We start from the raw sequence: 21,506 nt of genomic DNA, 5'->3' as shown, positions 1-21,506 counted from the left end.
CTACTCCTGTGTAGTCCCATTTAGGAACTCTGTAGCCTCACTCACAATAGTGGGTTCACAGTGCAGCCCAGCTGGAAGTGCACCAAGTCTCTCCATAGCTTGTTTGCCGATATGCGGGATCTTGTACTTGTGTTCTCCTTTCAACCTCATGATCTCTCGCATGCATGTTTGATGGGTTAAAAAGACACGGTTGCTCCTGACAACCGGATATTCATCCCAAGCTTGAATTACCTTTGTGACTATGTCCTTGAGAGATCTTGGAGATGACTTTTGGAACAAAGACTGAAGTGCAGCAAATAAACCCAAGTCTAGAATGTTGGTATCAGGAGAGTTGGGTGGCTGACATGTAAGCTGAATGTCAAACCCATCGGAGGTGGCTGCTGCTACAAACTCTGGATCATGGACTGAAATGTGAGTTTTTGCATTATCTTGTTGAATGATGATTGGCCTACCACGATCTTCTTCGGGCCACTTCTCCTTGATAGCTGGCAATACTTTGTTCACCAGGTAATCACGACTAACCTCCTTGGTGACCGTCGGCAACACCTTAGTTTCCATAGTACCTTTCGGTCGATTCACACTACTCCTTTCAGCTGGCTTCTCGGTCACAAATGGAAAGATGCCAATCTTCCCATCGAATGTAATGTTTTTTTCTGCATCAAATCTTGGTCTAGCAACGGCTGCAAGAAACATAACCTTCTCGATGAAGTGCTTGCTCTGCGTGGTTCTCAATGGATCCTCCTCGTCATTTGCCAAGTAAAATTTCTGGGTTCACTTTGTGCGATAGAATCATTTCTCATCAATATAAATGGTGTTGTACATGTCCAGAAATTTAGGCTCATGAGGTAAGCCCTGTGGGTCTAACATGGACAGTGCATACCGAACCCTAGCTTTCTTTTTTTCTTCGGTGATAGTCGGCTTGATCGCATTAGTGTACCACCTAAATCTGCCCTCCTTCAGCCGCCTAAACAAAGTGGCCTTTGCCATATGCAATTCATTGGCCAGATCCTTGAGGGTAGTTCTCTTAGATGGCGGGATCTCTTTGATGGCATCGGCATCGAATGCAATTCTTTTGCAACCATAATTCTTCGGCTTCTTGCTATTGACTCCTTCAACACCACCACGTTGTCCATCAGTCCAGATCCTCTGCACAGTCTGTCTAGGTACATCAAATTCAAGAGAACAGCCTGAGTAACACCTTTATTCAAAACATGAAGAGATGTTCTACCAAGCATTGCCGCATAAAGTGTTTGTCTCTCTTCATTGCTGTATTTTCTCCTTTGATTGACCATTGTGCCGACATCTACAATTGAAGAAAAAGGGAGGAAAAGAATTAGCTTTAGCAACTTTTAATGGCAAAATCAACAATAAAACACCACAAGCATAATCGATGCGTGTACAACAGATGCGCATTGCAAAAGAGAAAAAAAAAACTTACGGAGATGCTGCTGCTGGTGATGGGCCTGCTCGTCGTCTGCATGGCCATCGTGATGGGCGTGCTCCTCTTCTGCATGGCCATCGTGATGGGCGTGCTCCTCGTCTGCATGGCCATCATGGTGGGTGTGCTCCTCGTCTGCATGGCCATGGTCGTCGGCGTAGCCGTGATCTCCTCCGTGCTCGTCGTCTGCATGGCCATGGTCCTCGGCGTCGCCTTGATCTCTGGCATGCTGGTCGTCTGCATGGTCACCATGGTCGTCGGCGTCGCCATGATCTCCGGTGCGCTGCTCGTCGGCGTGGCCGTATTCGCTCGCGTGCACCTCTTCGGCGTGTACCAGGACTTCATTGGCTGGTACACCGCGTCTGCGACTAGCAGTGAGTCCCAGCCGGGTGCGTCCACGCCCGCGGCGATCGGGCATTAAGCCGCGGCCGGCAAGCACGAGCCGCGCGCTGCCGCTGCCAGCGCGTTCCAGCATGCCCGAGCTTGAGCCAGGCGAGAAGCTTCTGCTGCCGTTGAGCTCGAGCCGTGCGCCATGAATTCCGTTGCTGCGTCCAGAATGAGGCTCGCCGAGGTGCTGCTCCGCTTGATGATCGCCACCGCGTCCAGCATGCTCGAGCCGTCCATCGCCGTGCCCAGCGTGCTCCAGCCGTGGGCTGCCGCGGCCGGCGACGTCGTCCACTCCATTCCCACGGCCGGCGAGTCCGAGTCCGTCGCCGCGTTCGGTGAGCTCGAGCAGTGGGCTGCCGCGGCCGGCGACGCCGAGAACTCCATTCCCGCGGCCGGCGAGGTCGAGCGGTGGGCTGCCGCGGCCGGCGACGCCGAGAACTTCATTCCCGTGTCCGGCGAGCTCAATCCGTGGGCTGCTGCGGCCGGCGGCGGCGTCCTCTCCTTCTCGTTCTTCGTCAGTATCCCACTCCAAATCAGAACTCAAATCCTCAACTTCACCCTCATACTTTTCTACCCCATCCCAGTTGATCGGTTGGTTAAGATCCAAGTCGGTCATGAAGGAAAGCAGAGAAGAAAACAGAGTGAGTGGTGAGCAGAATTGGATTTTCAGCTCATGCTAGCGCATGGAAGATGGAGCAAAGGATGAGCAGAATGGAAGATGGAGCGTAGGACATGACCAGTTTTCAAATTTCAATTTCGTTGGCGGTACTAATCAGTCTACTGCCGAAAATTCGTTTCCTCCAAAAAATTTCTTGCTGGTCGTCCGTCCAATGAGCAAACAGTTCTGTCCACACCGCATGCAAGGAGGTGGAAGCTGAGTGGACTTGGGCAAGCAACAAGCAGCGTAGTGGTGGGCCCAATGCAAATTCTTCCGAATTGTTTGCATGCAAGGAGCTGACTAGTGATAGCGACAGCAGCCCACAGCCAGAGGAGATTGCTTACGCACAGAGTACTACTCAAAGGGCAAACAGGTCCAAATGAGATAACTTTGCACTGCATTGGTTTGGCTGCAAGAGGTTATGCGCCCTCCTTTTTGGAATGGAGGGAGTAGTAATTAAGAACTCGAATATTTTCCCTAACCCCCTCTTTTCCTGCAACTGTCCGCCCACTTTCCCGCGCTTCGACACCCTCGGCATGTCGCCTTGTTCATTTTCCATGCACCTGATGCCCCGACTCACTCCCTCTTCCACGAAACAAATCCAGTTTAATTGTAAAGGCGTTTTTTGCGGAGTTTTTCATCTGTCCCTAGTTCCATTACATTTTCACCAATATGTATCTCAATATGGATGAGGATGTAATCAGATCGATTTATGCACTTAGTCTTTCTCTTTTGAGAAGAATCACACTCGTTGATTATTACATGCCGCCGAAAAGAACTTGTGTCCCCGGCAAAAAGGAGCAGGAAAGGTAGAGTAATTCTAACTACGTGTAATTAATTTCGATTGTTGAACTGAGGTATGTTAACTTGTGGAATCTGGCAGGTCAGATAGATCTCAAGTAAGATTTGTTGTTACATCTCCGTTCTAACTAACACTTACATCCATATATTTTTTTTCGAAAAGGAGGGAGTCCCCCGTCCTCTGCATCGTTAGATGCATAGTATTTAAGAATCAAACATCATGCAAATATCCAGAACTACAACTCAAAATGACAACAAGCTAAAAAGGAAAACACTCCTACTTGCCTATTACTGGCTCGCCAAACCATTTGGAGAATGACAGTCTCCAATCGGTTGCACCCAAAAACCAAAAGATCATTTGCATTCGGATGATGCAGTATGAACCGTGAGGCTCACAAAGAGATGCATGGTGATGTAGCCATCACAACATCACCAATCCCCGAACAGTTCCACCCATAAGCCGGCGAGAAATATATTTTTCGGAAAGCACCACAACACCAAATGATGCCTTAAATGCTTATATAACTGCGGAAAAAAATACAACCACTCGTTATGAAGCTTAAACAGCCATTTGTTGAGTAAACAATTATTTTTAATTTCTGAAATTTCAACTCCCAAGCCCCTTGATCTTTAGGTCGGCAAATAATATTCCACTTAGTGTAGTGACATTTGCATTTGTATTCATCACTTTGCCAAAAAGAATTTAGACCTATAAAAGTCAAGTCTTTTCCGAACTACTGCTACCAGAATTTCGAGAAAAGACAGGATAAACATTGATGGCAGGCTAGTAAGAACTGAATTATTCAAGAGAAGTCAATCCCTGTATGAGAGCAGCTTGCATTCCCAGCATCCCAACTTCCTTTCGAAATGAATTTTTTTAACGTTTTCCACTCTTTGTTGAGATCGAAGAGTTCGAAAGTAAATTGAGATACCCAAATATCGAAAAGGAAGAGAGAGCCAGATTCTCTTCAGAACAATTTCTTACACTGGCCTTCCTCTTCGTTGACCTTACCGAAGCAGACTCACTCTTGTGAAAATACCGGAAAGTTTTGCTCAAAGATACATAAAATCAGCTTCATGTATTAATTAACGGCTTTCTCAACTAAATGAGGGATTAGACCTCTAACATGGACCTCCTCCTTTGCCCTGTCAAGGAGGATTGCCAGCATCGAAGAACTATTCCTCCCAGCCAAGTATATCCCAGCATCTACTATTTTTTGAACTGGAACCCAGCATCTACTATGACTGGCTGCACCCTCCGAGATCTGCAAATGCAACTGAATGATCCCCGCAAAAAAAATGCAACTGAATGAGCACGGCACATACTCTAGCATAAGAAAGAGGGAATCAAGTGTACTAACAAAATTCTCTCATATACAATTGGAATAATGATGAGTATGTTAACAAAATAATATTTCAAAAAATTCTCAATCAATTTGAAAATTGACATCATCCTGAAATTTTGATTGGTAAAAGTGTTGCGTCCCTTAGCCCTTGTTTTCTAACCGGCGGCAGTACATTCAACTGTGAAGATTGCCAATCTTCTGAAATGATCAACCTATAAACAATGCATAGAGCTGATAGTCGGCTCGTCATAAGCCAAAACACGCAAAAGATCCTGTCGACAAAATTGTTCAATCAAAATTATTCTTCATCCCTGCATGCATTTGTAAGATCCAAGATCTCACTACAAATTCATCACAAGATCAACAACAATGGAGTATCTTATTTCGGTAAGCTGATCCCTCCCATCCACCCTCACAGCTAGTTCTCGGTTCACAGAAGTCGGAAGTGTAAGTTAAGATCGATCCGAATTAGAGTCACTTTCTGGTTTAGATCAATGTTGTTGAATCGGTTTAGAATTTGTAAAGGGATTCAACGGATTATAAGTTGATCTCTTAGTCCAGTTCGTATTTAGTTACATAGTAAGATTCGGTTTGCAGGTTGCCGCGTATATATAGGCATGTACGCTCTGTAAACGTTAAACCTAGAAAAAAAAAGAGAAAGGCAAGGCTTGACACGAGCCTTTTGCTATCCACAAACTCCAATCTGTTTTCCCGTGCGTGTGTGGTTTGACGTGAGTACTGCTCTGCTTTGCTAGTCGATTTGCATAGCGTTACTGCTGTACGTGCGCGTCTGGCCGGAATCAATCGTTGTTGCTTGCGAGAGAGGATTTGGGCTGATTTCCAACAGGAAGACAATTAAATTATTACAAGAAAGCCAGCAATACAACAACAAGGGTCTCAGTAAACCCAGTCTCCGCTTGCAAGCCTGGCGGGCAGCCTCCTCGCCCTCTTGGGCCTGGGTGCCGGCAGAAACTGATCAATCCGGATGCTAACAGCCAGAGTTTCGCCGCCGGACAGAATCATGTCCTGAGGCACGTCCAGGTGCACCCTCTCGCGGAACGCGGGCTGAGCAGTGATCTTGTCCTCCAGCGTCATCTTGCACCGGTACAGCGGCTGCGGCCCCACGTAGTCAGCATCCTCCTCCTCCCTGACGCAGACCTTCAGCGAGACGCTCACATTGGACGCGCCGCTGCCGCCCGGCGCGGCCTCCTGCTCCTGCAGCAGGACAAAGAAGGCGCAGCGTTCGTCTTCCCCGACACCGAAGACGACGTCCCATGGCCACGAGAGTTGCAGGGTGAAGTTCCATGGCTGGCCGTACGTGACCACGTCGTAGATGGGGTGCGCGTGGGCGTCGGTCAAGTGCTCGACCACCACCGCCGTTGGGCCGCCCTCGAACAAGCAGCCGGGCTTTGGGCAATAGCAGAAATCCTCCTCCTCCGTCTCCACAGCAGCATTCTCCACAGCAGCCGTAGCGTCAGCGTTCTGTCCCAGAAAGAAAAAACGGAAAGTGATTCAGAATAGATCGGCCAAGACAAAGTTACAATTTTTCGGCCCAGAGTCCAAACCCTAAAATCTCCCTGGCAGACCCGGCCCAGCGGCGACCTAGCTAGATCCGCCCTCTCCTCCTACACCGGCGCCGCCTCCTCCGGCCTCTTCTTCTACAGACAAATCTGGCGCCTCCCTAGGACGCCCGCGCGCTAGCTCCTAGTTAGGGCAACTCCGGCGCCGTTCGCCATGCCCACGCGCACGCGCTACAACAGCACCCCGTCTAAATCTCGACAGCTAGCTCTTAGAGAATAAACTAGAGGTATGCCAGATCTGACGGAGATACGTACGAAACAACAATAATACGAGAACAATTTTCTACCGGATCTGACATTCTGACATACGAATCTACGATACGAGAGCAATTTTCTACAGAAAGTACACTCTACGGGCGCCAAATCTCGATAGCTTAGCCAGTAAACTAAAGGGGGATGTACGGATCTGACAGAGATATACCTGCGAATCCCCTTTCTATACACACTACACTCCACGGAGACGGGGAATCAGAGAAACTATGCATGGATTGAGACGTGATGTACCTCCGTGTTGCCCATGGTCTGGATCTGGCCGGCGAGTATCCCGTTGACCCGTGAGAGAATGCTTTCTTTCTCCTTCCTGGTAATAATAGGACTACTGTATTGGGAGGAGTGGAGAAAGACTACTTGTGCTCGATGCAGTGTATATATGACTGGCTACAGACGTAGGTTACCTTGTTAATTGGCTATTTTGCGACGGCAGACACAGGGGTACTGTCTTTCTTACCTTGGGGTTAACAGTTACTTACCGTAGGAAGTTACAGTCAGGTGCGGGAGCGGCAACAAAAGCAAAACCGAGGTTAATTGGCCTTTTGCTTGGAGGTTGATTCGTGGTGGTGGTGCGCACTGTTGCCAGAGAACATATGATCTCCCTAGGTATAGCTAGAGGGATGGCCAATTGTTGGGGAATGTTAGCTTAAGCTGTTGATTTGTAATAGTTACGAGTCTTTTCTTAGCGTCAGCACAAGGAATTTGTTTCCGAGTTGAGTCGTAGTCAGCCAGCGGTTGTTGTGGCTGTTGAGATTGAGTCGTAGTATGTCAACCTATCCGAGCTAGTTCGTATGGGATGGCGTCGAGTTGGATCGGACACGGCTTTCTGCCTGTGTTGGGCGCGGTCGTCTCTGTTGTAAACTTATATATGAGCAAGGGAATAAACGGCAGGGCAAGTTGCACCGGGAGACATAGTAATCCGACGAAATGTTGTCTAGCGAGTTTGTCGGGTGGGAGTCCGAGATGGTATCAAAAAAGAAATGGAGGTCCAGTAGTCGCACTTGGGAAAAAAAATCTAGGGTTACTCACACAAGAAGGGCGCATGAAGGAAGACAAGTTCTAGCGAATCAAGGAAATTAAAGAAGCACTAGTAAAAAGTATTATCAACTTGGTTGCCCGCCAGGCGTGGCGTCTACGTACTGATCTTTCCGGACAGTCTATGTGTGTGAGTGATGAAAACAAAGTATTATCAAAATGGTTCATTGTTGGACACGGCGTTCCTAATTGATACGTCTACCATGGAAAGGAATTATGTACTACCTGGAGTAGTTGAAGGAAGGGATCGTATGGAGGATAGGAGATGGCTCTTCGGTGAAAATTTGGAGACACCGGTGGGTAGCGCATGAACGGAATATAGCACCCATTGAGAAGAAAACATGGAATATGCAAACATATGTGAGTGGCCTAATCATCTTGGAGAGGCACGTTGGATGAAAAATTGATATGACACTTGCTCGTCCATGACAGAGAGGTCAAAGCATTGTTGAAGATGGGGATTCCGATGAGGCAGATAGAGGACTTCCTAGAGCGGCACAAGAATTAATGGAATGTTCTCATTCGAGAGCGCATACAGCCCCCCTTCTAGACAGTTTCAGCTTGTGCATAAGCTAGTCTCAGCTTAGCTGTTCCTAGGAGCTTCGGTGTGGGGAAGCTGACTAGAAATTTGTCTCCTCTACTAAACAGTTTATGGACCTTGAGCTTATTTTTTTTATGACTGGCGTGAAATTGTAATCGAAGAACACAAATATATTTTCTTTATGCAATCAGAAAATTCATAGTCACCATAAACAAAAAGAGAAGTGTTCATCCATCCATTTCTCAAATCCATCACTGAAATTGAAAAACAATCAGAGGCTTCCCCGTATCAACTAGACATTGAGAGGCTTCGGCAGGCAATTCCCACCAAATTGACTAGCGCAGGAAATCTGGAACAGCAATACACAACGGAAATCTGGAGCAGCAGCACATAGCTCATAGCGCAGCACAAGAACGGAATGTTCTCATTCGAGAGTGCATACAAGATCGGGTGGGCACGCTCACCACTGATCTCGCGAGTGAGTGCTTCGAGCACTGCTCCAGGTGGTGAGAGGAAGATCTGGAACCAACTCTATAAGACCCTGTCACGGCCAAAGGTCCGAATTTTTGAATGAAAGCTCTCACACAACTGATCGACTCACGACATCGCGGAATCTTAAACTTAAAATACTGGAGCATACGGATGTATGCCTGATAAGTTGTCAGGCGCCGGAGAACGGATATCACGTGACAGTCGTCCAATGCACTCATGCAAGAGACTTATGAGAATAATTTTCACTTTTGTTTCGGAAATAAGTGAATTTCAGTAATTTCAATTTTCTTTAGCCAAGTGACCAAAATTCGCAAATGAATTTGATAATATTTAAATCAACCAAATTTGAAAATTTCAACAAAAAAAAGTCTGAAATTAATTTGAACTTTTGTGTATTACTGAAATTATTGAATTATTTTGAATGAAAGAGAATTATTTCGGGCCCCACTGAAACCACTGAATTTTTTAAATTTCATTGAAAGCGAAAGCCATAAAAGAGATGTTCATGTTGGTTTTTGTCTTTCTGATATGGATAGACTCTTCTCGCAAAAAAAGAAAAAGATGGACTCTTTGTCGTAGGAGACCCGTGTGAAATCATATGTGATGTGTAACATTGGCAAGTGTTTTAGATGAAACATTGATGTGGATACTTTGGATAATATGGATATTTAAGTGATGACATGTATCTTGTTTGGACTTAGTGCTTTACTAGTGGTGTGCTGATCCATTAGTTTCTTATGTGAAAACATGACGTGAGTTGTGTGAAATTTACCCTGAGTCAAGTCATGGACTTGTGCTCGTACTGGTTATTTGTGTGTTCGCTTTCAGGTGTTGCCAGAGCTAGAAGAACGTGGTCGATGACGGGATCGAGAGACAAAGCTTGGGAGAAGCTGAGGTCGAGGATCAAGGTCATGCGGGACGTTCGTGCGAAGGAACAATGGAAGTGAAGGCTACGATGATCCGGGAGGGCACCGGTTTGTCGTATGTTGTTTATACCGGAGATGTACGGTATTGGAGATATTCGATACGTGATGGTCGAGTTTTGAAGACATCACAAGAAGAGTTGATGGCATGAAGTGACATCAAGGTGAAGATATGTAGGTCCAGCCGTGGCCGGATGAGAGCTGTTTAAAGATTAAACAGTAGCGTCATTAAGATGGCGTCGGATGGAAAAGTGATCCACATGAAAGTTGTGCACGTCGTCGAGACGAACAACTTTGCTTTTAGAGTCATCTCAATCCGAGGTCGTATGCGGGCCTCACGGACAAAATACTGACCGGGACAGAGGAGTCCGTGTTGGATTCGGATTCGGTTTAGAGTTGCGAATTTTCCCTTATAAATAGAGGGCATCCTAGCTAGGGTTTTAGCAAGGACGTGAGGGAACTCAAAGCTTTGGATCTAGATCAATTTTTGGAGAGTTCTTGAATGCATGGTTGCATCTTTTGTAATCGATCGACATCGTTGCAATAAAGAGATTCGTTGGCGGTGTCATCTCTGTTCTTCTCGGATCTTCATGAAATCTTCGTGCTAGATCTTTCTAATACTTTGGTGCAGGTTCATCACAAGTTCATAATACTTTGCTGCAGGTTTATCACGAGATCAAGAGAAGATTGCGATTAATTCATCTTTCTTGTTATTCCTCGAAATTGGTTTTAGATTAATCCTCGTAACTTTCTGTCAGCTGTTACTATTTTGATCATATCTTTTGATTGGTAAGTCCGATTGAGCTGATTCTTCTTGGGTTGGTTAGATAATTTTAATACCCTTCTTTTCCATACTCATACGTATTTTTTGGTTCATCCAATCAAAAGTTACAGCTGTTTTACTATCACGGACAGAAAGGTGATTTAGGGTTTGAACTTTCGGGAAAAGTTTTAATTTGCTTCCGCGCAATCATTCACCCCCCCTCTGATTGCCTATCTCGATCTCACAACCCGAGTCCATTTCCTATCGTTATTTTGGAGACGCTGGCACCTGAGGAATGACATCGTAAAGCGCAAAGGATAAGCAACAACGGCTGACTCGGTATCCTTCTTGCTACACTAATCCAGCAATGTCGTTACAACAGGAAGGGGAAAGGAGAAATCTTGGCAACTCTCCATCCTACAGACTCAACAGAAGGACAGCACGGCGTCATAGTCACAAAAGCCCTGGGGTACTGGGGAAAGGTGAACGTGGATACAGCTAATCATGCAGATACGGGAGAGGCGAGCATTGGGGCCATTTTCCAGGACTGCGCAGAAGTACCAGAACCATCCCATGGTCTAGCTGAGGAGTGGTAGCTGAAGCAGAAGCATGTTTGGTCGATCGGTGTGAAAATAGCAGTGGAACAAATCCATATGCTCATCATATTGCAGGCTAACAATCTGGAAGAGTTATCACCGCGCTATCAATATCATATGGGCCGGCTTGGGCAATTGAGGAAATCAGGACCGGATTGACATTTATCTAAACTGTGCGGGTGCATCATGTAAAGAGTGAATGTAATAGGGTAGACCATGAACTTTCTAAATTTGGAATGGGAACTAGATCTGCTTAGTGGGTTCTTCAAACCCTGTGGGAGATCTCAGCTCTGCTAAACAAAGAATGTAATCCCATATTCTCCAAGTAATAAAGCTAGCTCGCTTTACTGTAAAAAAAGGTCTCCGGCGGTGCACTCTCATATCTATTAATCTACTAATAAAGTAGTAATGATATTTTAAAAATATCATTGATATTAGAATTTCCAGGACATATCAATGAAGAATATATTCCAATGAAACCTCTTATATATATGAACGAAATTTCAATGATATATCAATGGAAGAATGATATGTTAATGGAATACTCAAAACAATAATAGTCAATTGATATGAAATTGATGCCATTGTGAACTTTTATTGAAATTGAAAGTTTGAGGTCTGGTATCTACCAGAGCCGAGAAAAATGTCGCGTCCCTTAACAACTGTTTTCTAACCGGCAGGATCAGGTACAATCAACCGTCAAATTGCTGAATTGATAATGATCAACCTAAGCAAGGCAAGGCATAGAGCTGGCAGACTGTCATAAGCCAAAACTGTCAAAAATTCACTTATATATCAAGGAAAAATCGTTTCAAAATGGCAGGCTAGTAAGAACTGAATTAATCAAGACAAGTCAATCCTCGTATGAGAGCAGCTTGCATTCCCAGCGTCCCAGGTTCCTTTTGAAACAATTTTCTACCGCCTTCCACTCTTTGCTGAAAAGAGTTCGAAAGTGAATTGGGATACCCAAATACCGAAAAGGAAGAGAAGCCAGATTCTCATCCAAACAATTTCTTACACTGGCCTTCCTCTTCGTCGGCCTTAGCGAAGCAGAAATCTCACTCTAGTGAAAATGCCCGAAAGTTGCTCAAAGATACATAAAATCAGTTTCATGTGTTAACGACTTTCTCAACTAAATAAGGGACTAAACCTCCAACATGGACCTACTCCTATGCCCTAGCAAGGAGGATTGCCAGCATGGAACAACTGATTCCTCCTAGCCAAGTATATCACAGCATCTCCTACAACCGGTGCACTATCTGAGATCTGCAAACCGATATATTGGTGAGACTAATGCCAATGCAACTAGCTAATTCTTACTCATATAGTAGTAGGTACTCTTTCCATCCAATATTATCACTAGTACATCTTAGTGCAGCCGCACGCCTGAATGAGCACGGCTGTTAGGCTGCCAGGATGCACTCCACGGCCCACACAAAACACATCGGATTAGTCGACTTACTTATTCTTCATCCCTGCATGCATTTGTAAGATCCAAGATCTCACTACAAATTCATCACAAGATCAACAACAATGGAGTATCTTATTTCGGTAAGCTGATCCCTCCCATCCACCCTCACAGCTAGTTCTCGGTTCATAGAAGTCGGAAGACAATTAAATTATTACAAGAAGCCAGCAATACAACAACAAGGGTCTCAGTAAACCCAGTCTCCGCTTGCAAGCCTGGCGGGCAGCCTCCTCGTCCTCTTGGGCCTGCGCACCGAGCCGCCTGCATTGTCAGCAGCATACAGAAGCTGCTCGATCTGGACGCTGACAGACAGCGTTTCGGCGCCAGACAGCATTATCTCCTGAGGCACCTCCAGCTGCAGCACCCTGTCGCAGACCGCGGGCTCAGTAGTGACCTTGTTGTTGTTGTTGTCGTCCTCCAGCGTCATCTTGCACCGGTACTGCTGCGGCTGCGGGTCCCTGACGCAGACGTGCAGCGAGACGCTCCTGGCCGCGCTGGGCGCGGCCTCCTGCAGCAGGACAAAGAAGGTGTTGGAAATCAGCCCAAAATCTCTGTCACGCAGTAACAACAAGCAACGCACACGTCGAGTACTTTCCGGCCAGCCGATGAACTCTGGCGAGACGCACACGTACAAAACTGCCCAGCAAGCAAATCGATTAGCAAGCTAGTACCAGTACTACTCGCGTCACGCACACACAGGAGAATATTGATTTTGGTATGGCTACAGGCCCGTGTCGAGCCTGCTTTATTTTTCTTATTTTCTGGGATTAGGATAACAAGGCACCGTATGCCCGTACTTATACACGGCCAGAGGCCAGTCCGACTCAACATCTAACAGCCTAACTGAATACGACTAGGAGACCAACTCGTTGATTCCCCTGTACAACTCCTAAACCGACTAGAACTAGGTATGAACCAGAAATAAACCTATTCGAATTTGACCTTATGCTTACATTCTCCCCCTAAGATCAAAACGAACTTCTACTTGATAACGTCGACGTCGATCTTCTTCCTCATCTCCTGAAACTTCAGTCTTCCGAGGGACTTCGTCAATATGTCGGCCAGTTGTTCATCTGTACTGATATAATCAACATCAAGCTTGCCTTCTTCCACGCATCCTCGTATGTAATGAAACCGGGTGTCGATATGTTTACTTCTATCATGAAACACCGGATTCTTACACAGAGATATAGTGGACTTGTTGTCGATCTTCAACTCAAACTTTTCTGGTTCTCGGTTTAGTAGATCAGCAAGCAATCGCTCTAGCCACACTCCCTGGCATGCTGCGGTAGCTGCTGCAATGTATTCAGCTTCACACGAGGATAGAGCCACAACCTTCTGCTTCTGTGACATCCAGCTCACAATATTTCCACCTAGGAAAAACGCCATGCCCGAAGTACTTTTACGGTCATCAACGTCGCCGGCCATATCACTGTCACTGTACCCGACTAGTTGTGTCTTCTCCTCTTTCTTCTTTGAGTAAACACACCCATAATTCAGGGTTCCTTTGATGTACCGCAAAATCATCTTCACCGCTGCAAAGTGTTCCGTTGTGGGGTTCTCCATGAATCGACTAACGATCCCAACCGAGTATGCCAAATCTGGCCTTGTATTCACCAAGTATCTCAGACTTCCCACAATACTTCTATATTCGGTACTTTCAACAGGATCTGCTTCGCTGTGTTTGCTCAATTTATGCCTTGCTTCCATCGGTGCTGAGGTAGCATTGCAGTCTTCCATGCCGCACTTCTCAAGGATTTTCCTCGCATAAGCTTCTTGACACAAAGTTATTGAGTCTCCTCGCTGACATACTTCTATCCCGAGGTAGTAGCTCAACAAACCAAGGTCACTCATCTTGAAAAGATCTAGCATCTGCTTCTTAAATCTTGCAATCTCCCTCTCATCTGCACCCGTGATCAACAGATCATCAACATATACTCCAACTAGGAGCCGTTCCTTCCCTTCACCTCGTTTGTACATAGCATGCTCCAATGGACTCTTCTCAAATCCGAGGGACACCAGTGTAGCATCCAGCTTGGTGTTCCATGCCCTCGGTGCTTGCCGTAGCCCATACAATGCCTTGTGCAGTCGCAACACCTTATGTTCCGCCCCCCCTTCGACGAAACCTGGAGGTTGTTGTACATATACTTCTTCTTGTAGGTCACCGTTCAAGAATGCTGATTTCACATCCATATGATGTAGCTTCCAGGATTCTTGAGCGGCCAAAGCAATCAACAACCGTACCGATTCCATCCTTGCGACTGGAGCGAACACTTCCTCAAAATCAACGCCTTGTTGCTGCACATAGCCCTTTGCTACCAAGCGTGCTTTGTGCTTTACCACATTGCCATTGGAGTCTTTCTTCACTTTGAATACCCACTTGAGGCCTATGGGTTTATGCCCTGCAGGGAGATCAACCAAGCTCCATGTCTTGTTATCTTGGATTGATCCCATCTCCTCCTCCATTGCCATGCGCCAACTTTCTTTCTCGCTAGCTTCTTCAAACGAGGTTGGTTCTTCGGTACTTAACAAGCACCTTTCCTTCGTTGTGCGCTTCATCTTGACCGTCTTCGTCTTGCGGATCATCTTCTTTGGAGAAGGGTACAACTCCGATAGAGGTCTAAGTCGTTCGGGCGTAGGTCGTCGAGTCCGTGACCGAGTCTGCACCGGCGATCGTACCATCGTCGATGCCCTTTGAGAGGTTGCTGCCGCGGTAGAAGTTTCAGCGTCTCCGCCGGCTGCTGCATCCTCCCCTTCACTCGCTCCTGCCGCGGCAGAGGGATTTTCTGCCGTTTCTCGCGTCGTGGCAGACGCAGATCTTCCTGCCGCGATTTCTGCCGTGGCAGAATTTTCTGCCGCGGATCCTGCCGCGGGAGGGATTCCTGCCGCTGTTCCTGCCGCGGATCCTGCCGTGGCAGAGGATGAGGCCGGTGCTCTACTGAAGCTGAACACCGGTGTAGCGCCGTGGCCCGGTGGCGTTCCTGGTGGATCTTCGCCACCTGCGTCATGGTCGTGGCCTTCTCCACGGTTATGACCTGCATGCTCAGGGACAGGGTAAGATACAACAAACATATCATCCGAATTTTGTTGATTCTCTTCTTTGTTTGAGGACCAATCCCATGCCCTCTCTTCTTCAAAGACGACGTCGCGTGCCACGTGAACTTTTCTTGTTCGTGGATCGTACACACGATAAGCCTTCGAGTGTCCCTTCAAGCCTGCTTCATAACCCATCAAGATCATCGGCTTACTCCGATCTTCCAGCTTTCCCACATGTCCAGAAACATTCTTCACATGTGCCATGCACCCAAAAGTACGAAGGTGATCGACCGAAGGTTTTCTTCCACACCAAGCTTCATAGGGTGTCATGCCAATGACACTTTTTGTCGGTGCACGGTTTAGCAAGTATACCGCTGTAGTCACCGCTTCTCCCCAAAACCTCCCCGGCAAGCCTTTGCTCTTCATCATGCTTCGAGCCATTGCTACCACGGTTTGGTTCCTTCTTTCAACAACACCGTTTTGCTGCGGTGTGTATGGGGCTGTCAGAAAACGCTTGATGCCATGTTCCTCACAATATGCAGCAAACTCATGTGAGATGAATTCTCCTCCTCGGTCAGTCCGGAAAGCCTTCAACTTTGCCTCTGCTTCTACTTCAACAGCAATCTTGATCGTCTTGAATGCTTGAAACGCTTGAGCTTTCGTTTTAAGCAGCACAACCCACATGTACCGACTGTAGTCATCTACCACAAGTAGAAAATAGCGATTGCCGGCTGGGGTTGCAGGTGAAACTGGGCCACACAGATCACCGTGAAACAAATCTAGTACCTTCTCTGCCCGGTACTTTGCTTCTCTGGGAAACGGCGCTCGCCGTTGCTTCCCTACTAGGCATCCATCGCACACTTGTTCAACATGATCCACCGTCGGCATCCCAACCACCATGTCCTTCTGGCCGAGTTGTCGAAGCGAGTGAAAATTCAAGTGCCCATAGCGAGCGTGCCACCTCCATGCTGGATCATCAAGACCAGCTAGCAAACAGATCGGCTCTGTTCTGTCTAGGTCAAGAATATACAAGCGATTCTTTGCCCTCTTGACCTTCATCAGTAGCTTGCGTTGTCGGTCGTAGCCCCACAGGTACCCATCCTCTAACACGATTTTACATCCCCTTTCCTCGAGTTGACCAAGACTGATTATATTGCTTTTCAGCTTGGGGATATAATATACGTCGGTTAGTACCTTGTGATCGCCAAATCTTGTCTCGAAAAGAACTGTGCCTCGCCCTTGTATCGCCACTGTGGAACCATCTCCAAAACGCACCGAGCCACCCACGGCTAGGTTAAGCTCTGCGAATTGGGTTTTGTCGCCAGTCATGTGATTGCTAGCGCCCGTGTCAAGGTACCACACATTGCCCGCCTTCACTCTTGCTTTATCATGTAGGTAGACTTTCTTTTCAACAAGGTTACGGACTCAGACTTCTCCTCGATGACTTCCTCTTGACCTTCTTCCATCAGCTCGCACATCTCTACCATCAGCAGCGCCGGATCATCATCTTCTTCCCTGGCCATATATGCTTTCTCTTTCTGTGGCTTTCGGCACTCTGACTTGAAGTGCCCGTATATTCCACAGTTGTGGCACCTAACCTTCTTGCGATCAAACTTTTTCTTGGGGGCCGCACCTTTCTCCTCGGTACCTTGAGGAGCTTTCTTTGCTTGTGCTCGACCTCCTCCTTTAGCTTGATCTCTTCTTCCACTGGACGATGACGAATCGCCAGTTTTCCTTGCGGCCATAGCAAACCACTGCGCACGGGTCATCATCAGATGCTCGTCATCTTTGCCGTCTCCAAACACCATCCGGAGTCGTTCATCGTGCGCCTTGTAGCGCCCCACCAAGTCCTCCACCGTGAGGGTCTTCAGATCGACACACTGCTCGATTGAGGTTACGATCTGGATATACTTTGGTGATGCCGCGCGTAGGAACCGCCTAACCACGGAGATCTCGGAGAGTGTCTCGCCTAGGTCGCGGATCCCGTTAACGAGCGTCCTTACACGCGCTGCGAACGCGTCGACCGCCTCGTCTTCTCCCATCTTCAAACTCTCATAATTCTTCAGCAAGGTTTGAAGGTTTGCCTCCCGGACACGCTCGTGTCCTTGATGTAGGGTCTTGATCGTATCCCATGCATCCTTCGCAGATTTCTTTCCCTTCAGGTGTTGTAGCACATCGTTCGGCACAGCCGCATGGATGGCCGCCAACGCCAGGCGATCAATGCGATAGTTCGCCGCTCCTTTGGCGTACGTGTTGCCACCAGGGTCGACTGCGTCCCAGATCTCTTGAGATTCCATAGCCACCTCCATCTTCATTGCCCACATGCTGTAGTCGCTGCGATCGAGCCTTGGAAACGTCGCCGGTGCTGAGTTCCTTCCAGCCGCGGCTCCCGACGTCCCCGCATCCGTCGGCATAGCTCCCGTGTACTAGGGACCGTTTTGCCGGATTAACCTTGGCTCTGATACCAAATGTTGGAAATCAGCCCAAAATCTCTGTCACACAGTAACAACAAGCAACGCACACGTCGAGTACTTTCCGGCCAGCCGATGAACTCTGGCGAGACGCACACGTACAAAACTGCCCAGCAAGCAAATCGATTAGCAAGCTAGTACCAGTACTACTCGCGTCACGCACACACAGGAGAATATTGATTTTGGTATGGCTACAGGCCCGTGTCGAGCCTGCTTTATTTTTCTTATTTTCTGGGATTAGGATAACAAGGCACCGTATGCCCGTACTTATACACGGCCAGAGGCCAGTCCGACTCAACATCTAACAGCCTAACTGAATACGACTAGGAGACCAACTCGTTGATTCCCCTGTACAACTCCTAAACCGACTAGAACTAGGTATGAACCAGAAATAAACCTATTCGAATTTGACCTTATGCTTACAGAAGGTGCTTCGGTCGTCCTCCCCGACCCCGAAGATGACGTCCAATGGCCACGAGAGCTGCAGGGTGAAGTTCCAGGGCTCGCCGTACTTGACGTCGTAGATGGGGTGCGCGTGGGCGTCGGCCAAGTGCTCGACCACCACCCTTGCGTCGCCCTCGAACAAGCAGCCGGGATCCGGGCAAGAGTAGTCCTCCTCCTCCTCCTCCACAGCAGAATTCTCCACAGCACGCGTAGCCTCAGCCTTCTGTCACAGAAAACAAAACGGAAGATAGTTCGACCAAGACAAAGTTATAATTTTTCGGCCCAAAGTCCAAACCCTAATTAAAATCTCCCTGGCAGACCCGGCCCAGCGGCGACCTAGCTAGCGACCTCGTCCGGCCTCTTCTTCTACAGCTCTCAAACTCACGCACACGACAAACAGCAAGCACGGGAAAATCGATTGACGGCCACTGCAGGCATCGTAAAGGTTATAATTTTTCGGCCCAGAGTCTCCAAACCCTAAAATCTCCCCGGGCCGCAGACCGGCCTGGCGGCGACCTAGCTCCGCCCTTCTCCTCCTCCGCCGCCGGCGCCTTCTTCTACAGACAAATCCGGCGCTTCCCACGGACACGCCCACCCTCCTAGCTAGGGCAATTCCGGCGCAATTCGCCATGCCCACGCGCACGCGCTACACTACAACAGCACCCCGTCTAAATCTCGACAGCTCTTGGAGAACAAACTACAGTTATGCCAGATCTGATGGAGATACGTACGAATATACGATACGAGAACAATTTTCTACCGGATCTGACATACGAATCTACGATACGGGAGCAATTTTCTACAGAAAGTACACTCTACGCGCGCTAAATCTCGATTGCTTAGCCAATAAACTAAAGGGGAAACTACGGATCTGACAGATCGAGGTACCTACGAATCCCCTTTCTATATACACTACAGTACTCCACGGAGAATGGCAAACTAGACGGGGAATCAGAGAAACTATGCAAGGATCGAGACGACATGTACTTACCTTGTTCGTGCTGCCCATGGTCTGGATCGATGTCGGGCGAGTATCCCGTTGACCCATGTGAGAAGGGAGCTCTCCGAGAATGTTTTCTTTTTCCTGGCAATAATAGGATTATTGGGAGGGGTACCGGTGGAGAAAGACTACTTGTACTCGTTGGAGAGTATACAACGGGCTACAGGTGGGTTACCCTTAACCAGGGTTGGTGGGGGTTCTTGCTACACGGCAGGCACAGTGGTGTGTCTTTATTTCTTACCTTTGGATTACCTTAACAGTTACTTACACAGTGGTGTGTCTTTCTTACCTTTGTTAAATAAACTTAGTCGCAGTAGCAGTAGCACTAGCCTAGCTGTTTACTTTGCCGTTTACTGTTTCAATATTCAGTTAGGCACGAGCCCACGTCTGATGTGTGTGCCGTGCGTTTAGGTTCTGGCATTAGGCCGTTGAGATGCCCAACTACCCGATCCTTGGGATGGCAGGGATCACGTCGTGGTTGTTGCGAGTTTATCTCGTTTTCTGTTATCGCTGGAATAAAAGGAAGAGAACCGAAAAGCAGCAGGGAGTTTGCTGCACAAAAATCTCTGTGTCCAGTACTCGCGTGTGTTCTTCTTCCTCGAGTGAGTAGTCGGAGCTGACAAGTGGTATCAGAGCCACCGTAGGCCCCAAAGTTGTATGCCCAAGTTCATGCCGAAGACAAGCGATGCTGCCGGCGGCTCCAAGACGCCTGACGAGATGGCTGAGGAGCAGGAGAAGCGGATCGCGGAGCTGACGGCAAGGAGCGGCAACAACAACAGCCAGCTGGTGGCCGCGCGCCCGGCGCGCGACGCCGGCTTGGGATCGGCGACTTTCCCGATGCTCACGAAGACTAACTATAACAATTGGTCACTGCTCACGAAGGTACTCCTGCAGGCTCGGTTCCTGTGGACGGCGGTGGACACCGGTACGACAGACTACACCGACGATCGCTATGCGATGGAGGCGCTTCTGCGTTCGGTGCCGCCGGAGATGCATGGCATGCTTGCCAGCAAGAAGACGGCGAAGGATGCGTGGGATGCGATCCGCACCCTGCGCATGGGAGCAGAACGTGCTCGTGAATCGCGGGCACAAACGCTTCGGCAGTAGTACGACGACGTCCGGTTCAAGCCGGGGGAAGGGGTCGACGACTTCGGCATGCGCCTCCAGAGCCTCGTCAACGAGATGGCGACTGTGGGCGAGGAGGTTGCGGAAAAGAAGGTTCTTCTCAAGTTCCTCCGTGTCGTCCCCAAGAAGTACAAGCAGCTGGCATGGTCGATCGAGAGCTGCGTCGACCTCTCCACCATGTCGCTAGACGAGCTGATGGGGCGGCTGAAAGTCGTTGAGGAGCACGACGATGAAGACGGCGACAACTCCAGCGGCGGCAAGCTGCTCCTCACCGAGGAGCAGTGGACGGCGCGCATGCGGCAACGTGACCACGATGGGTCGGGGGGGAGCAATTCCTCCGGAAATCGCCGGCAGAAGAAGCCCCGTGGGCGAACGGCGGACGCCACGCGCGGCAAGGATGCCAAGGAGGAGCATGGCAGTGGATCCGCCACCTCCGGTGCGACGCACAACGACCAGTGCCGCTACTGCGGCAAGATGGGGCACTGGGCGCGCGAGTGCCGCAAGAAGAAACGCGAGGAGGCGCACCTCGTGCAGGCTGACGACGACGCGCCGGCCCTGCTCATGGCGCAGGTCTCTTCAGTGATGGAGGAGCCGGAGATGATCCACGGCGAGGTCTACCTCAACGAGGAACGCGCCAAGGTCCGGTTAGGTCCGGAGTGGGAGCCGGTCGAGGTGCCGTGGTACCTTGACACGGGCGCCTCAAATCACATGACCGGCGACCGCAAGATGTTCGCTGATTTGGACGAGGGCATCATCGGCTCCGTCAAGTTCGGGGACAACTCCGTCGTCGGCATCCTTGGGCGCGGCACGGTCATGTTTGCCATGGCCAATGGCGAGCATAGGGCTCTAGGGGACGTGTACTACATTCCCCGGCTCAAGACCAGCATCATCTCGCTGGGACAGCTAGACGAGAACGGCTGCCCGACGGCGATCCGGTCGGGCATCATGACTATCCGTGATCGGCGCGAGCAGCTCATTGCACAGGTCCCACGTCTGCCAAACCGCCTGTATCGCGTGTCCCTGCAGATTGTGATGCCGGTGTGCCTCTCGGCACGCAACGGGGATGCTGGATGGCTCTGGCACGAGAGGTTAGGGCATCAGCACTTTGGTGCGCTGCAGAAGATGTCCAGCA

At 48.7% G+C, this 21,506-nt stretch overlaps 2 protein-coding genes across 5 annotated transcripts; both read right to left on the bottom strand.

The window, feature by feature from the left end:
* LOC100821796 lies at window positions 1-1,292 on the bottom strand. The gene is made up of 3 exons (XM_010234634.1): window positions 1,239-1,292; window positions 886-1,155; window positions 1-765 (listed from the first exon to the last, which is right to left on the bottom strand). Exons 1-3 carry the CDS (start codon window positions 1,290-1,292, stop codon window positions 1-3), a joined length of 1,089 nt encoding a protein of 362 aa, XP_010232936.1.
* A 10,987-nt stretch (window positions 1,293-12,279) lies between these two features.
* LOC100821484 lies at window positions 12,280-19,638 on the bottom strand. Of its 4 annotated transcripts, none has more exons than XM_024458230.1 (3): window positions 19,241-19,426; window positions 18,218-18,469; window positions 12,280-12,806 (listed from the first exon to the last, which is right to left on the bottom strand). In XM_024458230.1, the coding sequence occupies exons 1-3, from the start codon at window positions 19,295-19,297 to the stop codon at window positions 12,486-12,488; spliced, it is 630 nt and encodes a 209-aa protein (XP_024313998.1). In that variant the 5' UTR covers window positions 19,298-19,426; the 3' UTR covers window positions 12,280-12,485. The 4 variants fall into 4 exon arrangements, with proteins under 4 accessions (XP_024313998.1, XP_010230389.1, XP_024313997.1 ...); XM_010232087.3 differs by having other exon boundaries at window positions 18,218-18,472; window positions 19,241-19,424; XM_024458229.1 differs by lacking the exon at window positions 12,280-12,806 and having other exon boundaries at window positions 16,619-18,469; window positions 19,241-19,638.
* Window positions 19,639-21,506: the final 1,868 nt, after the last annotated feature.

The sequence above is a fragment of the Brachypodium distachyon genome, chromosome 2 (assembly GCF_000005505.3).
Source record: "Brachypodium distachyon strain Bd21 chromosome 2, Brachypodium_distachyon_v3.0, whole genome shotgun sequence".
Taxonomy (NCBI): domain Eukaryota; kingdom Viridiplantae; phylum Streptophyta; class Magnoliopsida; order Poales; family Poaceae; genus Brachypodium; species Brachypodium distachyon.
The sequence above is the reverse complement of the archived record's forward strand: the minus strand, read 5'-3'. Positions and strand labels throughout refer to the sequence as shown.

Excerpts from the sequence above, each read along its gene's own strand:
- LOC100821796 (XM_010234634.1), bottom strand. The coding sequence starts at position 1,292 with ATGGTCAATCAAAGGAGAAAATACAGCAATGAAGAGAGACAAACACTT. Across the intron at positions 1,156-1,238 it reads AGAGACAAACACTTTATGCG|ACTGTGCAGAGGATCTGGAC; the intron begins GCAATGCTTGGT and ends GTACCTAGACAG. Across the intron at positions 766-885 it reads AAGAAAAAAAGAAAGCTAGG|AAATTTTACTTGGCAAATGA; the intron begins GTTCGGTATGCA and ends AAGTGAACCCAG.
- LOC100821484 (XM_024458229.1), bottom strand. The coding sequence starts at position 17,748 with ATGCCGACGGATGCGGGGACGTCGGGAGCCGCGGCTGGAAGGAACTCA.